Source organism: Narcine bancroftii, chromosome 9 (genome assembly GCF_036971445.1).
Source record: "Narcine bancroftii isolate sNarBan1 chromosome 9, sNarBan1.hap1, whole genome shotgun sequence".
NCBI lineage: Eukaryota > Metazoa > Chordata > Chondrichthyes > Torpediniformes > Narcinidae > Narcine > Narcine bancroftii.
The window spans coordinates 106,377,950-106,399,727 of record NC_091477.1 but is presented as its reverse complement, the minus strand read 5'-3'; the positions used below and the strand labels follow the sequence as shown (position 1 = coordinate 106,399,727).

The 21,778-nt window shown below is 37.5% G+C and overlaps 1 protein-coding gene across 1 annotated transcript in view; it reads right to left on the bottom strand.

Moving 5' to 3' along the window:
• Positions 1–21,362, bottom strand: part of LOC138743596 (serine-rich adhesin for platelets-like) — a 158,012-nt gene extending 136,650 nt beyond the window's left edge. Inside the window, exons 1-12 of the mRNA XM_069899109.1 lie at positions 21,332–21,362; positions 21,091–21,183; positions 20,552–20,641; positions 17,458–17,547; positions 16,283–16,375; positions 15,744–15,833; positions 12,650–12,739; positions 11,475–11,567; positions 10,936–11,025; positions 7,796–7,885; positions 4,656–4,745; positions 1,517–1,606 (exon numbers count right to left, since the gene is read on the bottom strand). Coding sequence (XP_069755210.1) covers positions 1,517–1,606; positions 4,656–4,745; positions 7,796–7,885; positions 10,936–11,025; positions 11,475–11,567; positions 12,650–12,739; positions 15,744–15,833; positions 16,283–16,375; positions 17,458–17,547; positions 20,552–20,641; positions 21,091–21,183; positions 21,332–21,362 — 1,030 coding nt within the window. The remainder of the gene's footprint in view (positions 1–1,516; positions 1,607–4,655; positions 4,746–7,795; positions 7,886–10,935; positions 11,026–11,474; positions 11,568–12,649; positions 12,740–15,743; positions 15,834–16,282; positions 16,376–17,457; positions 17,548–20,551; positions 20,642–21,090; positions 21,184–21,331) is intronic.
• Positions 21,363–21,778: the final 416 nt, after the last annotated feature.

The following is a 21,778-nucleotide window of genomic DNA, read 5'->3' as shown; positions in this document are numbered from 1 at the left end:
AGCCTGGCAAACTGTGATTTTGCATAGATTCAGCTGATTCTTCTGGTGAGATCTCTGTTCAAATTCCATTCATTTCCTTCCTGATGCTGGATATTTCAGATGGCACTCACATAATTGGCAACTGATGTCATGGATCTGCATGTTTATTTACCATGAAGAATCTCCATGAAATATCAATGAACATTCAAATGTAGAAGTTGTCGACTTGGCATGGATTTTTGTTTCTTGCTTATCCATTGATGAATGATAGGATAGATTTCAATACTATGTGTCTTTTACAAGAGTAGAATGTGTTTGAAAAGGATATGAGAGACGGTTAATGATTTGACAGCAGTCACCACATATACATTAACTAGAAAATCTGCTGGGTTATTTGACGAAGCAGGGTAAATATATAATTTGATTGCTTCACAGCAATGTCAAAGGCATTTTTATTCTTGCGATGAGATTTTCTAATGTGAAAACATCAAACAGCAAATTCACCCAAGGTCATTCGTCTTGCAAGATGATTGGTTGTTTAAAAGAACAAAATCAATGCTGAAATATGCATTATTTGTGGAACGTGTTCACTGTTTTGGTACATGGAACTCTAAAGTGATCATGACTCAATCAGGGTTTCAGAAATCTGAAGAAACAATTCTCAAGTATTTCCAATTGTGTCTGGAATTGAGAGCATCTGTGACTGTGGGGAAACACAACTGAAGAACAGATCTGTACCGGAATAGGTCCCAGGTCTCATAATTAATGCTATTGGCCAAATACCAAAATTTCTAAGTTATTCATTATTACTTAGCCCATCTTTCCCCACATATTCAAGCGTCTATCAGGAAGCCTGTAAAAAGCTACTGAGAAATCTGAATTGTATTGTCGGGATATTTTTAACGTATAAATCTACCTGTTGCTTCACTACTTGTCGCAGATATGGATGAAGGAGCCAGGGTAGTCGTGGTCTGTTCCGATACAGAAAATGAAGAGAAAACTTGGGCTGAGGATAAAGTCAAGTTGTCTCTCTGGATGTAATGAAACACTCTTTGACGAGAGAATTTTCCGATGGGGAAATCAAGCAGAGAAGAATAGTCTCGCAAGAATTGAAAAGAAAGTGCGACATCCCATCAAATAGGAGTGACCATTCGCATGATCGCGAGGTCCTACGATTGAATGCAATAGTTGCTATGACATGAACAATGAATATTTATCATGCATCCCTCAATTAATTCCACCCTGTTGAAGTGACTCCTCTGAAGTATACGACTTAACATGGCTTTCATCACGCAGGGATTCGACCTATGTTCCTCCCCGGACATTAATATGGACATTTTAACGTCCAATTTTTTGATCAGTGGATTTCACAGGACATAAGGGAATTTTTGTACAGGAATGACTTTGAGCAGTATAACCTTTTGATGACATGTACTCTTGGAAAATACTCCAAGATCATATTCAATTGGAGCGATATCTTTCTGATTTGCAACACATCCTTGGCAAAATACAATGCCGCGGTGGTGATTGAGATTACCTGTCAACGTTGATGTTGGTTCCGTTGTCGAAGAGCTGATAGTTGTACTTTCCGCTGACGAGGTACTTCCTTCTGTCGTTGATAGAGTTCCTTTAAATAGAAAAGCTGAGCGTTTAGTTACAGTCCATCACAGCACGGTCAAGCTACTCTAGTCCGTTGATTAAACAGTCCATTCAACAGTGATTTAATTTCATTTCATTTTGTATGACAAATAGTTCTTTTAATTGCAATGTTGCGAGTAATACTGCAAATATTCGAAGGTGAAACAATTCCATATCACAGCCATTGATGAATGATTATTTGGGCAAAATTGTGAAGTTTACAGAGTTACCTATTTGTGTGTCAGTCCTTGATAAACCATTGAATAGATTTCAGTGGCCACTGTAGTTGAGGTGACCGCAAGACTTTTGAAAATAAAAAAATTGAGTATGTTAATGATTGTATATATGGCACCAATCGCTGCAGTCTGATGTTTGGTTCTTGATGTGAAGCCACTTTTGATATTTGAATTTATCAGAGACATGGCAAAGCTATTGCTGTTCAATCATTACGATAGTTGACATAAAGACACGCCAATATAAATGTCGAGTGAGTCTTAATCCTACTGGTCGTCTGATATTTTGTCTCAAGTCTGCTGGCTCATTTCTACTCTATCTGTGCAATTTTTTATTCAGCAACTGAATGGAACTGTGTTTAGCTGTGCTGAAGAATCTTTTCAGCTTTAAAAATCAAGCATCGCAACTGTTTGTCAATTGCATGAAGAGGAAAGATTGGCTGGGACGACAGACGGAACGGTAGTTACATATGTTGCAAGAGTCTACCTGTTGTCTCGCTGCTTGTGCCAGGAGTGGTAGATGGGGCAGTGGTGACCGTGCTTGTTTCTGAAAGTGAAAATGAAGTCAGGTTTGCCTTGATGTTAAAGCCATCATATATCTGGATGCAATGACATTTCTCACTCTATGATAATGGAGGTAAACTAGAGAGTCAAGCAGAAAATTAACAAGAATAAATTTTAAGTCACTATAAAACACTATACATTATATATTGCATTCTGACAAATTGGTCAGGTTCAAAGACATTGTGATGTCCCTCAGTCTCGAGCAATGGTTGAAATTTGCTCTTAGTAATATGCACCAAATGTTTCCCCATTTTGCCTCTCTAGAAAATGGCAAGCGGTTGAAGTGAATGCCAAGAAATCTGCATGTTAATATTCAGGAGTATTTGACTTTTGCAATTGAGAAATGCATTTATTAAACACTGATATTTCCCAACTGTCTCCTCAGGATTATATTCCCAGTCATTCCCTTCTATCAAAAGTTGGATGCAACTGCCATTACGTCGGAACATGAGCCTGACTCGATGATCCTTTCCAATGACAGTCAGATCTCTCTCCTTGCAGAATCCACAAGGGAATATGTGAATGAGACTATAATTTCCTCTTACAATATATTGCATGTCTACATTTGGAGTAGCAGGTTATGATTGAAGTTACCTGTGACTATTGATGTTGACTCTGTTGAAGAAGAGGTCGAAGATGTAAATTGCTCTGAGGAGGTACTTGGTTCTGTTGTTGCGGATGTAGTTCCTTGAAATATGTGAAGAATGATTGTTAAAATACATATCAGCCTGGCAAACTGTGATTTTGCATCGATTCAGTTGATTCTTCCGGTGAGATCTCTGTTGAAATTCCATTCATTTCCTTCCTGATGCTGGATATTTCAGATGGCACTCACATAATTGGCAACTGATGTCATGGATCTGCATGCTTATTTACCATGAAGAATCTCCATGAAATATCAATGAACATTCAAATGTAGAAGTTGTCGACTTGGCATGAATTTTTGTTTCTTGCTTATCCATTGATGAATGATGGGATAGATTTCAATACTATGTGTCTTTTACAAGAGTAGAATGTGTTTGAAAAGGATATGAGAGACGGTTAATGATTTGACAGCAGTCACCACATATACATTAACTAGAAAATCTGCTGGGTTATTTGACGAAGCAGGATAAATATATAATTTGATTGCTTCACAGCAATGTCAAAGGTATTTTTATTCTTGCGATGAGATTTTCTAATGTGAAAACATCAAACAGCAAATTCACCCAAGGTCATTCGTCTTGCAAGATGATTGGTTGTTTAAAAGAACAAAATCAATGCTGAAATATGCATTATTTGTGGAACGTGTTCACTGTTTTGGTACATGGAACTCTAAAGTGATCATGACTCAATCAGGGTTTCAGAAATCTGAAGAAACAATTCTCAAGTATTTCCGATTGTGTCTGGAATTGAGAGCATCTGTGACTGTGGGGAAACACAACTGAAGAACAGAACTGTACCGGAATAGGTCCCAGGTCTCATAATTAATGCTATTGGCCAAATACCAAAATTTCTAAATTATTCATTGTTACTTAGCCCATCTTTCCCCACATATTCAAGCGTCTATCTGGAAGCCTGTAAAAAGCTACTGAGAAATCTGAATTGTATTGTGGGGATATTTTTAATGTATAAATCTACCTGTTGCTTCACTACTTGTCGCAGATATGGATGAAGGAGCCAGGGTAGTCGTGGTCTGTTCCGATACAGAAAATGAAGAGAAAACTTGGGCTGAGGATAAAGTCAAGTTGTCTCTCTGGATGTAATGAAACACTATTTGACGAGAGAAATTTCCGATGGGGAATTCAAGCAGAGAAGAATAGTCTCGCAAGAATTGAAAAGAAAGTGCGACATCCTATCAAATAGGAGTGACCATTCGCATGATCGCGAGGTCCTACGATTGAATGCAATAGTTGCTGTGACATGAACAATGAATATTTATCATTCATCCCTCAATTAATTCCACCCTGTTGAAATGACTCCTCTGAAGTATACGACTTAACATGGCTTTCATCACGCAGGGATTCGACCTATGTTCCTCCCCGGGCATTAATATGGACGTTTTAATGTCCAATTTTTTGATCAGTAGATTTCACAGCACATAAGGGAATTTTCGTACAGGATTGACTTTGAGCAGTATAACCTTTTGATGACATGTACTCTTGGAAAATACTCCAAGATCATATTCAATTGGAGCGATATCTTTCTGATTTGCAACACATCCTTGGCAAAATACAATGCCGCGGTGGTGATTGAGATTACCTGTCAACGTTGATGTTGGTTCCGTTGTCGAAGAGCTGATAGTTGTACTTTCCGCTGACGAGGTACTTCCTTCTGTCGTTGATAGAGTTCCTTTAAATAGAAAAGGTGAGCGTTTAGTTACAGTCCATCAGAGCACGGTCAAGCTACTCTAGTCCGTTGATTAAACAGTCCATTCAACAGTGATTTAATTTCATTTCATTTTGTATGACAAATAGTTCTTGTAATTGCAATGTTGCGAGTAATACTGCAAATATTTGAAGTTGAAACAATTCCATATCACAGCCATTGATGAATGATTATTTGGGCAAAATTGTGAAGTTTACAGAGTTACCTATTTGTGTGTCAGTCCTTGATAAACCATTGAATAGATTTCAGTGGCCACTGTAGTTAAGGTGACCGCAAGACTTTTGAAAATAAAAAAATTGAGTGTGTTAATGATTGTATATATGGCACAAATCGCTGCAGTCTGATGTTTGGTTCTTGATGTGAAGCCACTTTTGACATTTGAAATTATCAGAGACATGGCAAAGCTATTGCTGTTCAATCATTACGATAGGTGACATAAAGACACGCCTAAACAAATGTCGAGTGAGTCTTAATCCTACTGGTCGTCTGATATTTTGTCTCAAGTCTGCTGGCTCATTTCTGCTCTATCTGTGCAATTTTTCATTCAGCAACTGAATGGAACTGTGTTTAGCTGTGCTGAAGAATCTTTTCAGCTTTAAAAATCAAGCATCGCAACTGTTTGTCAATTGCATTAAGAGGAAAGATTGGCTGGGACGGCAGACGGAACGGTAGTTACATATGTTGCAAGAGTCTACCTGTTGTCTCGCTGCTTGTGCCAGGAGTGGTAGATGGGGCAGTGGTGACCGTGCTTGTTTCTGAAAGTGAAAATGAAGTCAGGTTTGCCTTGATGTTAAAGCCATCAATTATCTGGATGCAATAACATTTCTCACTCTATGATAATGGAGGTAAACTAGAGAGTCAAGCAGAAAATTAACAAGAATAAATTTTAAGTCACTATAGAACACTATACATTATGTATTGCATTCTGACAAATTGGTCAGGTTCAAAGACATTGTGATGTCCCTCAGTCCCGAGCAATGGTTGAAATTTGCTCTTCGTAATATGCACCAAATGTTTCCCCATTTTGCCTCTGTAGAAAATGGCAAGCGGTTGAAGTGAATGCCAAGAAATCCGCATGTTAATATTCAGGAGTATTTGACTTTTGCAATTGAGAAATGCACTTATTAAACACTGATATTTCCCAACTGTCTCCTCAGGATTATATTCCCAGACATTCCCTTCAATCAAAAGTTGGATGCAACTGCCATTACGTCGGAACATGAGCCTGACTCGATGATCCTTTCCAATGACAGTCAGATCTCTCTCCTTGCAGAACTCCAAAAAGCAATATGTGAATGAGACTATAATTTCCTCTTACAATATATTGCATGTCTACATTTGGAGTAGCAGGTTATGATTGAAGTTACCTGTGACTATTGATGTTGACTCTGTTGAAGAAGAGGTCAAAGATGTAAATTGCTCTGAGGAGGTACTTGGTTCTGTTGTCGCGGATGTAGTTCCTTGAAATATGTGAAGAATGATTATTAAAATACATATCAGCCTGGCAAACTGTGATTTTGCATCGATTCAGCTGATTCTTCCGGTGAGATCTCTGTTCAAATTCCATTCATTTCCTTCCTGATGCTGGATATTTCAGATGGCACTCACATAATTGGCAACTGATGTCATGGATCTGCATGTTTATTTACCATGAAGAATCTCCATGAAATATCAATGAACATTCAAATGTAGAAGTTGTCGACTAAGCATGGATTTTTGTTTCTTGCTTATCCATTGATGAATGATGGGATAGATTTCAATACTATGTGTCTTTTACAAGAGTAGAATGTGTTTGAAAAGGATATGAGAGACGGTTAATGATTTGACAGCAGTCACCACATTTACATTAACTAGAAAATCTGCTGGGTTATTTGACGAAGCAGGGTAAATATATAATTTGATTGCTTCACAGCAATGTCAAAAGCATTTTTATTCTTGCGATGAGATTTTCTAATGTGAAAACATCAAAAAGCAAATTCACCCAAGGTCATTCTTCTTGCAAGATGATTGGTTGTTTAAAAGAACAAAATCAATGCTGAAATATGCATTATTTGTGGAACGTGTTCACTGTTTTGGTACATGGAACTCTAAAGTGATCATGACTCAATCAGGGTTTCAGAAATCTGAAGAAACAATTCTCAAGTATTTCCGATTGTGTCTGGAATTGAGAGCATCTGTGACTGTGGGGAAACACAACTGAAGAACAGAACTGTACCGGAATAGGTCCCAGGTCTCATAATTAATGCTATTGGCCAAATACCAAAATTTCTAAGTTATTCATTGTTACTTAGCCCATCTTTCCCCACATATTCAAGCGTCTATCTGGAAGCCTGTAAAAAGCTACTGAGAAATCTGAATTGTATTGTGGGGATATTTTTAACGTATAAATCTACCTGTTGCTTCACTACTTGTCGCAGGTATGGATGAAGGAGCCAGGGTAGTCATGGTCTGTTCCGATACAGAAAATGAAGAGAAAACTTGGGCTGAGGATAAAGTCAAGTTGTCTCTCTGGATGTAATGAAACACTATTTGACGAGAGAAATTTCCGATGGGGAATTCAAGCAGAGAAGAATAGTCTCGCAAGAATTGAAAAGAAAGTACGACATCCCATCAAATAGGAGTGACCATTTGCATGATTGCGAGGTCCTACGATTGAATGCAATAGTTGCTGTGACATGAACAATGAATATTTATCATTCATCCCTCAATTAATTCCACCCTGTTGAAATGACTCCTCTGAAGTATACGACTTAACATGGCTTTCATCACGCAGGGATTCGACCTATGTTCCTCCCCGGGCATTAATATGGACGTTTTAATGTCCAATTTTTTGATCAGTAGATTTCACAGCACATAAGGGAATTTTCGTACAGGATTGACTTTGAGCAGTATAACCTTTTGATGACATATACTCTTGGAAAATACTCCAAGATCATATTCAATTGGAGCGATATCTTTCTGATTTGCAACACATCCTTGGCAAAATACAATGCCGCGGTGGTGATTGAGATTACCTGTCAACGTTGATGTTGGTTCCGTTGTCGAAGAGCTGATAGTTGTACTTTCCGCTGAGTAGGTATTTTCTTCTGTCGTTGATAGAGTTCCTTTAAATAGAAAGGCTGAGCGTTTAGTTACAGTCCATCACAGCACGGTCAAGCTACTCTAGTCCGTTGATTAAACAGTCCATTCAACAGTGATTTAATTTCATTTCATTTTGTATGACAAATAGTTCTTTTAATTGCAATGTTGCGAGTAATACTGCAAATATTTGAAGTTGAAACAATTCCATATCACAGCCATTGATGAATGATTATTTGGGCAAAATTGTGAAGTTTACAGAGTTACCTATTTGTGTGTCAGTCCTTGATAAACCATTGAATAGATTTAAGTGGCCACTGCAGTTGAGGTGAGCGCAAGACTTTTGAAAATAAAAAAATTGAGTGTGTTAATGATTGTATATATGGCACCAATCGCTGCAGTCTGATGTTTGGTTCTTGATGTGAAGGCACTTTTGACATTTGAATTTATCAGAGACATGGCAAAGCTATTGCTGTTCAATCATTACGATAGGTGACATAAAGACACGCCAAAACAAATGTCGAGTGAGTCTTAATCCTACTGGTCGTCTGATATTTTGTCTCAAGTCTGCTGGCTCATTTCTGCTCTATCTGTGCAATTTTTCATTCAGCAACTGAAGGGAACTGTGTTTAGCTGTGCTGAAGAATCTTTTCAGCTTTAAAAATCAAGCATCGCAACTGTTTGTCAATTGCATTAAGAGGAAAGATTGGCTGGGACGGCAGACGGAACGGTAGTTACATATATTACAAGAGTCCACCTGTTGTCTCGCTGCTTGTGCCAGGAGTGGTAGATGGGGCAGTGGTGACCGTGCTTGTTTCTGAAAGTGAAAATGAAGTCAGGTTTGCCTTGATGTTAAAGCCATCAATTATCTGGATGCAATAACATTTCTCACTCTATGATAATTGAGGTAAACTAGAGAGTCAAGCAGAAAATTAACAAGAATAAATTTTAAGTCACTATAAAACACTATACATTATGTATTGCATTCTGACAAATTGGTCAGGTTCAAAGACATTGTGATGTCCCTCAGTCCCGAGCAATGGTTGAAATTTGCTCTTCGTAATATGCACCAAATGTTTCCCCATTTTGCCTCTGTAGAAAATGGCAAGCGGTTGAAGTGAATGCCAAGAAATCCGCATGTTAATATTCAGGAGTATTTGACTTTTGCAATTGAGAAATGCATTTATTAAACACTGATATTTCCCAACTGTCTCCTCAGGATTATATTCCCAGTCATTCCCTTCAATCAAAAGTTGGATGCAACTGCCATTACGTCGGAGCATGAGCCTGACTCGATGATCCTTTCCAATGACAGTCAGATCTCTCTCCTTGCAGAATCCACAAGGGAATATGTGAATGAGACTATAATTTCCTCTTACAATATATTGCATGTCTATATTTGGAGTAGCAGGTTATGATTGAAGTTACCTGTGACTATTGATGTTGACTCTGTTGAAGAAGAGGTCGAAGATGTAAATTGCTCTGAGGAAGTACTTGGTTCTGTTGTCACGGATGTAGTTCCTTGAAATATGTGAAGAATGATTATTAAAATACATATCAGCCTGGCAAACTGTCATTTTGCATAGATTCAGCTGATTCTTCCGATGAGATCTCTGTTGAAATTCCATTCATTTCCTTCCTGATGCTGGATATTTCAGATGGCACTCACATAATTGGCAACTGATGTCATGGATCTGCATGTTTATTTACCATGAAGAATCTCCATGAAATATCAATGAACATTCAAATGTAGAAGTTGTCGACTTGGCATGGATTTTTGTTTCTTGCTTATCCATTGATGAATGATGGGATAGATTTCAATAGTATGTGTCTTTTACAAGAGTAGAATGTGTTTGAAAAGGATATGAGAGACAGTTAATGATTTGGCAGCAGTCACCACATATACATTAACTAGAAAATCTGCTGGGTTATTTGACGAAGCAGGGTAAATATATAATTTGATTGCTTCAAAGCAATGTCAAAGGCATTTTTATTCTTGCGATGAGATTTTGTAATGTGAAAACATCAAAAAGCAAATTAACCCAAGGTCATTCGTCTTGCAAGATGATTGGTTGTTTAAATGAAATAAAATCATTGCTGAAATATGCATTATTTGTGGAACGTGTTCACTGTTTTGGTACATGGAACTCTAAAGTGATCATGACTCCATCAGGGTTTCAGAAATCTGAAGAAACAATTCTCAAGTATTTCCGATTGTGTCTGGAATTGAGAGCATCTGTGACTGTGGGGAAACACAACTGAAGAACAGAACTGTACCGGAATAGGTCCCAGGTCTCATAATTAATGCTATTGGCCAAATACCAAAATTTCTAAGTTATTCATTGTTACTTAGCCCATCTTTCCCCACATATTCAAGCGTCTATCTGGAAGCCTGTAAAAAGCTACTGAGAAATCTGAATTGTATTGTGGGGATATTTTTAACGTATAAATCTACCTGTTGCTTCACTACTTGTCTCAGGTATGGATGAAGGAGCCAGGGTAGTCGTGGTCTGTTCCGATACAGAAAATGAAGAGAAAACTTGGGCTGAGGATAAAGTCAAGTTGTCTCTCTGGATGTAATGAAACACTATTTGACGAGAGAAATTTCCGATGGGGAATTCAAGCAGAGAAGAATAGTCTCGCAAGAATTGAAAAGAAAGTGCGACATCCCATCAAATAGGAGTGACGATTCTCATGATCGCGAGGTCCTACGATTGAATGCAATAGTTGCTGTGACATGAACAATGAATATTTATCATTCATCCCTCAATTAATTCCACCCTGTTGAAATGACTCCTCTGAAGTATACGACTTAACATGGCTTTCATCACGCAGGGATTCGACCTATGTTCCTCCCCGGGCATTAATATGGACGTTTTAACGTCCAATTTTTTGATCAGTAGATTTCACAGCACATAAGGGAATTTTCGTACAGGATTGACTTTGAGCAGTATAACCTTTTGATGACATGTACTCTTGGAAAATACTCCAAGATCATATTCAATTGGAGCGATATCTTTCTGATTTGCAACACATCCTTGGCAAAAGACAATGCCGCGGTGGTGATTGAGATTACCTGTCAACGTTGATGTTGGTTCCGTTGTCGAAGAGCTGATAGTTGTACTTTCCGCTGAGGAGGTACTTCCCTCTGTAGTTGATAGAGTTCCTTTAAATAGAAAAGCTGAGCGTTTAGTTACAGTCCATCACAGCACGGTCAAGCTACTCTAGTCCGTTGATTAAACAGTCCATACAACAGTGAATTAATTTCATTTCATTTAGTATGACAAATAGTTCTTGTAATTGCAATGTTGCGAGTAATACCTTGTGCATACTGCAAATATTCGAACATTCAAATTTAGAATTTGTTGACATGGCATGGATTTTTGTTTGTTCCTTCAGCTTTAAACATCAAGCATTGCAACTGTTTGTCAATTGCATCAAGAAGACAGATTGGCTGGGATGCCAGACAAATCAGTAGTTACATATCTTGTCTGATTACTGCCAGATCTCTCACCTTGCAGAATTCCACACTTGAATATGTGAATGAGTCTTTGTTATCATCTTATAATGAATTGTTTGTCTACATTTGGAGTAGCAGGTTATGATTGAAGTTACCTGTAACTATTGATGCTGACTCTATTGAAGAAGAAGTCGAAGATGTAAATCGCTCTGTGGAGGCACTTGGTTCTGTTGTCACGGATGTAGTTCCTTGAAATATGTGAAGAATGATTGTTAAAATACATATCAGTCTGGCAAACTGTGATTTTGCATAGATTCAGCTGATTCTTCCAGTGAGATCTCTGTTCAAATTCCATTCATTTCCTTCCTGATGCTGGATATTTCAGATAGCACTCACCTAATTGGCAACTGATGTCATGGTTCTGCATGTTTATTTACCATGAAGAATCTCCATGAAATATCAATGAACATTCAAATGTAGAAGTTGTCGACGTGGCATATATTTTTGTTTGTTGCTTATCCATTGATGAACGATGGGATAGATTTCAATAGTATGTGGATTTTAAAAGAGTAGAATGTGTTTGAAAAGGATATGAGAGACAGTTAATGAATGGCAGCACTGACCACATATCCATCTTCTACAAAATTTGGTTTATTTGACAAAGCAGGGTAAATATATCATTTGATCGCTTCACATCAATGGCAAAGGCATTTTTATTCTAGCGATGAGATTTTCTAATGTGGGAACATCAAAAAGCAAATTCACCCAAGGTCATTCATCTTGCAAGATGATTGAATGTTTCGTTGAAAAAAATCATTCCTGAAATATGCCTTATTTATGGAAAGTGTTCACTGTTTCGGTGCATGGAAATATAAAGTGATCATGACTCAATCAGGGTTTCAGAAATCTGAAGAAACAATTGTCAAATATTTCTGATTGTGTCTGAAATTGAGAGCATCTTTGACTGTGGGGAAACACAACTGAAGATCATAACTGTACCGGAATAGGTCCCAGGTCTCATAATTAATGCTATTGGCCAAATTCCAAAATTTCTCAGTTATTCATTGTTACTTAGCCCATCTTTCCCCACATATTCAAGCGTCTATCTGGAAGCCTGTAAAAAGCTACTGAGAAATCTGAATTGTATTGTGGGAATATTTTTAATGTATATATCTACCTGTTGCTTCTCTACTTGTCACAGATATGGTTCAAGGAGCCAGGGTAGTCATGGTTTGTTCCGATACAAGATCATATTCAATTGGAGCGATATATTTCTGATTTGCAACACATCCTTGCCCAAATACAATGCCGCAGTGGTGATTGAGGTTACCTGTCAACGTTGATGTTGGTTCCGTTGTTGAAGAGCTGACAGTTGTACTTTCCGCTGAGGAGGTACTTCCTTCTGTCGTAGATAGAGTTCCTTTAGATAGAAAAGCTGAGCGTTTAGTTACAGTCCATCACAGCACGGTCAAGCTACTCTAGTCCGTTGATTAAACAGTCCATGCAACAGTGAATTAATTTCATTTCATTTGTATGACAAATAGTTTTTGTAATTGCAATGTTGCGAGTAATACTGCAAATATTCGAAGTTGAAACTCTTCCATATCACAGCCATTGATGAATGATTATTTGGGCAAAATTGTGAAGTTTACAGAGTTACCTATTTGTGTGTCAGTCCTTGATAAACCATTGAATAGATTTCAGTGGCCATAGTCGTTTCAGTGAGCGTAAGAGTTTTGAAAATTAAAAAAAATGAGTGTGTTAATGATTGTATATTTGGCACCAATCTCTGCAGTCTGATGTTTGGTTCTTGATGTGAAGCCACTTTTGACATTTGAATGTATCAGATACGTGGCAAAGCTATTGCTGTTCCATCATTATGATATTTGACATAAAGACACGCGAATACAAATGTACAGTGAGTTTTAAGTCTGCTGGCTAAATTGTGTTCTCTCTGTGCAATTATTCAGTGAGACACTGAATGGAAATGTGTTTAGCTGTGCTGAAGAATCTTTTCAGCTTTAAAAATCAAGCATCGCAACTGTTTGTCAGTTACATTAAGAGGAAAGATTAGCTGGGACGGCAGATGGAACGGTAGTTTCATATGTTGCAAGAGTCTAACTGTTGTCTCGCTGCTTGTCCCTGGAGTGGTAGATGGGGCAGTGGTGACCGTGCTTGTTTCTGAAAGTGAAAATGAAGTCAGGTATGCCTTGATGTTAATGCCATCAATTATCTGGATGCAATAACATTTCTCTCATCTACGATAATCGAAGTAGACTAGAGAGTCAAACAGAAAATCAACGAGAATAAATTGTAAGGCACTATAGAACACTATACTCTATATCTTGCATTCTGACAAATTAGTCAGGTTCAATGACATGGTGATATATCTTTGTCCTGAGCAATGGTTAAAATTTGTTCTTAGTAATATGCACCAAATGTTTCCCCATTTTGCCTCTGTAAAAAATGGCAACCGGTTGAAGTGAATGACAAGAAATCCACATGTTTGTATTCCTGAGTATTGGCTTTTGCATTTGAGAAATGCATTTATTAAACACTGATATTTCCAAACTGACTCCTCAGGATTATATTCCCAGTCATTCCCTTCAATCAAAAGTTGGATGCAACTGCAATTACGTCGTAGAATGAGCCTGACTCGATGATCCTTTCCAATGACTGTCAGATCTCTCACCTTGCAGAACTCCACAAGGGAATATGTGAATGAGACTATAATTTCCTCTTACAATATATTGCATGTCTACATTTATGAAGGTTATGATTGAAGTTACCTGTGACTATTGATGTTGACTCTGTTGAAGAAGAGGTCGAAGATGTAAAATTCTCTGTGGAGGTACTTGATTCTGTTGTTACAGATGTAGTTCCTTAAAATATGTGAAGAATGATTGTTAAAATAAATAGCAACCTGGTAATCTGTGATTATGCTTAGATTCAGCTGATCCTTCCGGCAAATCTTTGTACAAATTATTTTCATTTCCTTCCTGATGCTGGATATTTCAAATGGCACTCACATAATTGGCAACTGATGTCATGTTTATTTACAATGAAGAATCTCCATGAAATATCAATTAACATTCAAAGTTAAAAGTTGTCAACTTGGCATGGATTTTTGTTTGTTGCTTATCCATTGATGAATGATGGGATAGATTTCAATAGTATGTGTCTTTTACAAGAGTAGAATATGTTTGAAAAGGATATAAGAGACAGTTAATGAATGGCAGCACTCATTACATATACATTATCTCGAAAATCTGCTGGGTTATTTGACTAAGCAGGGTAAATATATCATTTGATTGCTTCACAGGAACGTCAAATGCATTTTTATTCTAGCGATTAGATTTTCTAATGTGGAAGCTTCAGAAAGCAAATTCTCCCTTGGTCATTCCTCTTGCAAGATGATTGGTTATATTAAGGAAAATAATCATGGCTGAAATATGCATTATTGATGGAACGTGTTCACTGTTTCGGTACATGGAACTATATAGTGATCATGATTCTATCAGAGGTTCAGAAATCTGAAGAAACAATTCTCAAGTATTTCCGATTGTGTCTGGAATTGAGAGCATCTGTGACTGTGGGGAAACACAACTGAAGAACAGAACTGTACCGGAATAGGTCCCAGGTCTCATAATTAATGCTATTGGCCAAATACCAAAATTTCTAAGTTATTCATTGTTACTTAGCCCATCTTTCCCCACATATTCAAGCGTCTATCTGGAAGCCTGTAAAAAGCTACTGAGAAATCTGAATTGTATTGTGGGGATATTTTTAACGTATAAATCTACCTGTTGCTTCACTACTTGTCTCAGGTATGGATGAAGGAGCCAGGGTAGTCGTGGTCTGTTCCGATACAGAAAATGAAGAGAAAACTTGGGCTGAGGATAAAGTCAAGTTGTCTCTCTGGATGTAATGAAACACTATTTGACGAGAGAAATTTCCGATGGGGAATTCAAGCAGAGAAGAATAGTCTCGCAAGAATTGAAAAGAAAGTGCGACATCCCATCAAATAGGAGTGACGATTCTCATGATCGCGAGGTCCTACGATTGAATGCAATAGTTGCTGTGACATGAACAATGAATATTTATCATTCATCCCTCAATTAATTCCACCCTGTTGAAATGACTCCTCTGAAGTATACGACTTAACATGGCTTTCATCACGCAGGGATTCGACCTATGTTCCTCCCCGGGCATTAATATGGACGTTTTAACGTCCAATTTTTTGATCAGTAGATTTCACAGCACATAAGGGAATTTTCGTACAGGATTGACTTTGAGCAGTATAACCTTTTGATGACATGTACTCTTGGAAAATACTCCAAGATCATATTCAATTGGAGCGATATCTTTCTGATTTGCAACACATCCTTGGCAAAAGACAATGCCGCGGTGGTGATTGAGATTACCTGTCAACGTTGATGTTGGTTCCGTTGTCGAAGAGCTGATAGTTGTACTTTCCGCTGAGGAGGTACTTCCCTCTGTAGTTGATAGAGTTCCTTTAAATAGAAAAGCTGAGCGTTTAGTTACAGTCCATCACAGCACGGTCAAGCTACTCTAGTCCGTTGATTAAACAGTCCATACAACAGTGAATTAATTTCATTTCATTTAGTATGACAAATAGTTCTTGTAATTGCAATGTTGCGAGTAATACCTTGTGCATACTGCAAATATTCGAACATTCAAATTTAGAATTTGTTGACATGGCATGGATTTTTGTTTGTTCCTTCAGCTTTAAACATCAAGCATTGCAACTGTTTGTCAATTGCATCAAGAAGACAGATTGGCTGGGATGCCAGACAAATCAGTAGTTACATATCTTGTCTGATTACTGCCAGATCTCTCACCTTGCAGAATTCCACACTTGAATATGTGAATGAGTCTTTGTTATCATCTTATAATGAATTGTTTGTCTACATTTGGAGTAGCAGGTTATGATTGAAGTTACCTGTAACTATTGATGCTGACTCTATTGAAGAAGAAGTCGAAGATGTAAATCGCTCTGTGGAGGCACTTGGTTCTGTTGTCACGGATGTAGTTCCTTGAAATATGTGAAGAATGATTGTTAAAATACATATCAGTCTGGCAAACTGTGATTTTGCATAGATTCAGCTGATTCTTCCAGTGAGATCTCTGTTCAAATTCCATTCATTTCCTTCCTGATGCTGGATATTTCAGATAGCACTCACCTAATTGGCAACTGATGTCATGGTTCTGCATGTTTATTTACCATGAAGAATCTCCATGAAATATCAATGAACATTCAAATGTAGAAGTTGTCGACGTGGCATATATTTTTGTTTGTTGCTTATCCATTGATGAACGATGGGATAGATTTCAATAGTATGTGGATTTTAAAAGAGTAGAATGTGTTTGAAAAGGATATGAGAGACAGTTAATGAATGGCAGCACTGACCACATATCCATCTTCTACAAAATTTGGTTTATTTGACAAAGCAGGGTAAATATATCATTTGATCGCTTCACATCAATGGCAAAGGCATTTTTATTCTAGCGATGAGATTTTCTAATGTGGGAACATCAAAAAGCAAATTCACCCAAGGTCATTCATCTTGCAAGATGATTGAATGTTTCGTTGAAAAAAATCATTCCTGAAATATGCCTTATTTATGGAAAGTGTTCACTGTTTCGGTGCATGGAAATATAAAGTGATCATGACTCAATCAGGGTTTCAGAAATCTGAAGAAACAATTGTCAAATATTTCTGATTGTGTCTGAAATTGAGAGCATCTTTGACTGTGGGGAAACACAACTGAAGATCATAACTGTACCGGAATAGGTCCCAGGTCTCATAATTAATGCTATTGGCCAAATTCCAAAATTTCTCAGTTATTCATTGTTACTTAGCCCATCTTTCCCCACATATTCAAGCGTCTATCTGGAAGCCTGTAAAAAGCTACTGAGAAATCTGAATTGTATTGTGGGAATATTTTTAATGTATATATCTACCTGTTGCTTCTCTACTTGTCACAGATATGGTTCAAGGAGCCAGGGTAGTCATGGTTTGTTCCGATACAAGATCATATTCAATTGGAGCGATATATTTCTGATTTGCAACACATCCTTGCCCAAATACAATGCCGCAGTGGTGATTGAGGTTACCTGTCAACGTTGATGTTGGTTCCGTTGTTGAAGAGCTGACAGTTGTACTTTCCGCTGAGGAGGTACTTCCTTCTGTCGTAGATAGAGTTCCTTTAGATAGAAAAGCTGAGCGTTTAGTTACAGTCCATCACAGCACGGTCAAGCTACTCTAGTCCGTTGATTAAACAGTCCATGCAACAGTGAATTAATTTCATTTCATTTGTATGACAAATAGTTTTTGTAATTGCAATGTTGCGAGTAATACTGCAAATATTCGAAGTTGAAACTCTTCCATATCACAGCCATTGATGAATGATTATTTGGGCAAAATTGTGAAGTTTACAGAGTTACCTATTTGTGTGTCAGTCCTTGATAAACCATTGAATAGATTTCAGTGGCCATAGTCGTTTCAGTGAGCGTAAGAGTTTTGAAAATTAAAAAAAATGAGTGTGTTAATGATTGTATATTTGGCACCAATCTCTGCAGTCTGATGTTTGGTTCTTGATGTGAAGCCACTTTTGACATTTGAATGTATCAGATACGTGGCAAAGCTATTGCTGTTCCATCATTATGATATTTGACATAAAGACACGCGAATACAAATGTACAGTGAGTTTTAAGTCTGCTGGCTAAATTGTGTTCTCTCTGTGCAATTATTCAGTGAGACACTGAATGGAAATGTGTTTAGCTGTGCTGAAGAATCTTTTCAGCTTTAAAAATCAAGCATCGCAACTGTTTGTCAGTTACATTAAGAGGAAAGATTAGCTGGGACGGCAGATGGAACGGTAGTTTCATATGTTGCAAGAGTCTAACTGTTGTCTCGCTGCTTGTCCCTGGAGTGGTAGATGGGGCAGTGGTGACCGTGCTTGTTTCTGAAAGTGAAAATGAAGTCAGGTATGCCTTGATGTTAATGCCATCAATTATCTGGATGCAATAACATTTCTCTCATCTACGATAATCGAAGTAGACTAGAGAGTCAAACAGAAAATCAACGAGAATAAATTGTAAGGCACTATAGAACACTATACTCTATATCTTGCATTCTGACAAATTAGTCAGGTTCAATGACATGGTGATATATCTTTGTCCTGAGCAATGGTTAAAATTTGTTCTTAGTAATATGCACCAAATGTTTCCCCATTTTGCCTCTGTAAAAAATGGCAACCGGTTGAAGTGAATGACAAGAAATCCACATGTTTGTATTCCTGAGTATTGGCTTTTGCATTTGAGAAATGCATTTATTAAACACTGATATTTCCAAACTGACTCCTCAGGATTATATTCCCAGTCATTCCCTTCAATCAAAAGTTGGATGCAACTGCAATTACGTCGTAGAATGAGCCTGACTCGATGATCCTTTCCAATGACTGTCAGATCTCTCACCTTGCAGAACTCCACAAGGGAATATGTGAATGAGACTATAATTTCCTCTTACAATATATTGCATGTCTACATTTATGAAGGTTATGATTGAAGTTACCTGTGACTATTGATGTTGACTCTGTTGAAGAAGAGGTCGAAGATGTAAAATTCTCTGTGGAGGTACTTGATTCTGTTGTTACAGATGTAGTTCCTTAAAATATGTGAAGAATGATTGTTAAAATAAATAGCAACCTGGTAATCTGTGATTATGCTTAGATTCAGCTGATCCTTCCGGCAAATCTTTGTACAAATTATTTTCATTTCCTTCCTGATGCTGGATATTTCAAATGGCACTCACATAATTGGCAACTGATGTCATGTTTATTTACAATGAAGAATCTCCATGAAATATCAATTAACATTCAAAGTTAAAAGTTGTCAACTTGGCATGGATTTTTGTTTGTTGCTTATCCATTGATGAATGATGGGATAGATTTCAATAGTATGTGTCTTTTACAAGAGTAGAATATGTTTGAAAAGGATATAAGAGACAGTTAATGAATGGCAGCACTCATTACATATACATTATCTCGAAAATCTGCTGGGTTATTTGACTAAGCAGGGTAAATATATCATTTGATCGCTTCACAGGAACGTCAAATGCATTTTTATTCTAGCGATTAGATTTTCTAATGTGGAAGCTTCAGAAAGCAAATTCTCCCTTGGTCATTCCTCTTGCAAGATGATTGGTTATATTAAGGAAAATAATCATGGCTGAAATATGCATTATTGATGGAACGTGTTCACTGTTTCGGTACATGGAACTATATAGTGATCATGATTCTATCAGAGGTTCAGAAATCTGAAGAAACAATTCTCAAGTATTTCCGATTGTGTCTGGAATTGAGAGCATCTGTGACTGTGGGGAAACACAACTGAAGAACAGAACTGTACCGGAATAGGTCCCAGGTCTCATAATTAATGCTATTGGCCAAATACCAAAATTTCTAAGTTATTCATTGTTACTTAGCCCATCTTTCCCCACATATTCAAGCGTCTATCTGGAAGCCTGTAAAAAGCTACTGAGAAATCTGAATTGTATTGTGGGGATATTTTTAACGTATAAATCTACCTGTTGCTTCACTACTTGTCTCAGGTATGGATGAAGGAGCCAGGGTAGTCGTGGTCTGTTCCGATACAGAAAATGAAGAGAAAACTTGGGCTGAGGATAAAGTCAAGTTGTCTCTCTGGATGTAATGAAACACTATTTGACGAGAGAAATTTCCGATGGGGAATTCAAGCAGAGAAGAATAGTCTCGCAAGAATTGAAAAGAAAGTGCGACATCCCATCAAATAGGAGTGACGATTCTCATGATCGCGAGGTCCTACGATTGAATGCAATAGTTGCTGTGACATGAACAATGAATATTTATCATTCATCCCTCAATTAATTCCACCCTGTTGAAATGACTCCTCTGAAGTATACGACTTAACATGGCTTTCATCACGCAGGGATTCGACCTATGTTCCTCCCCGGGCATTAATATGGACGTTTTAACGTCCAATTTTTTGATCAGTAGATTTCACAGCACATAAGGGAATTTTCGTACAGGATTGACTTTGAGCAGTATAACCTTTTGATGACATGTACTCTTGGAAAATACTCCAAGATCATATTCAATTGGAGCGATATCTTTCTGATTTGCAACACATCCTTGGCAAAAGACAATGCCGCGGTGGTGATTGAGATTACCTGTCAACGTTGATGTTGGTTCCGTTGTCGAAGAGCTGATAGTTGTACTTTCCGCTGAGGAGGTACTTCCCTCTGTAGTTGATAGAGTTCCTTTAAATAGAAAAGCTGAGCGTTTAGTTACAGTCCATCACAGCACGGTCAAGCTACTCTAGTCCGTTGATTAAACAGTCCATACAACAGTGAATTAATTTCATTTCATTTAGTATGACAAATAGTTCTTGTAATTGCAATGTTGCGAGTAATACCTTGTGCATACTGCAAATATTCGAACATTCAAATTTAGAATTTGTTGACATGGCATGGATTTTTGTTTGTTCCTTCAGCTTTAAACATCAAGCATTGCAACTGTTTGTCAATTGCATCAAGAAGACAGATTGGCTGGGATGCCAGACAAATCAGTAGTTACATATCTTGTCTGATTACTGCCAGATCTCTCACCTTGCAGAATTCCACACTTGAATATGTGAATGAGTCTTTGTTATCATCTTATAATGAATTGTTTGTCTACATTTGGAGTAGCAGGTTATGATTGAAGTTACCTGTAACTATTGATGCTGACTCTATTGAAGAAGAAGTCGAAGATGTAAATCGCTCTGTGGAGGCACTTGGTTCTGTTGTCACGGATGTAGTTCCTTGAAATATGTGAAGAATGATTGTTAAAATACATATCAGTCTGGCAAACTGTGATTTTGCATAGATTCAGCTGATTCTTCCAGTGAGATCTCTGTTCAAATTCCATTCATTTCCTTCCTGATGCTGGATATTTCAGATAGCACTCACCTAATTGGCAACTGATGTCATGGTTCTGCATGTTTATTTACCATGAAGAATCTCCATGAAATATCAATGAACATTCAAATGTAGAAGTTGTCGACGTGGCATATATTTTTGTTTGTTGCTTATCCATTGATGAACGATGGGATAGATTTCAATAGTATGTGGATTTTAAAAGAGTAGAATGTGTTTGAAAAGGATATGAGAGACAGTTAATGAATGGCAGCACTGACCACATATCCATCTTCTACAAAATTTGGTTTATTTGACAAAGCAGGGTAAATATATCATTTGATCGCTTCACATCAATGGCAAAGGCATTTTTATTCTAGCGATGAGATTTTCTAATGTGGGAACATCAAAAAGCAAATTCACCCAAGGTCATTCATCTTGCAAGATGATTGAATGTTTCGTTGAAAAAAATCATTCCTGAAATATGCCTTATTTATGGAA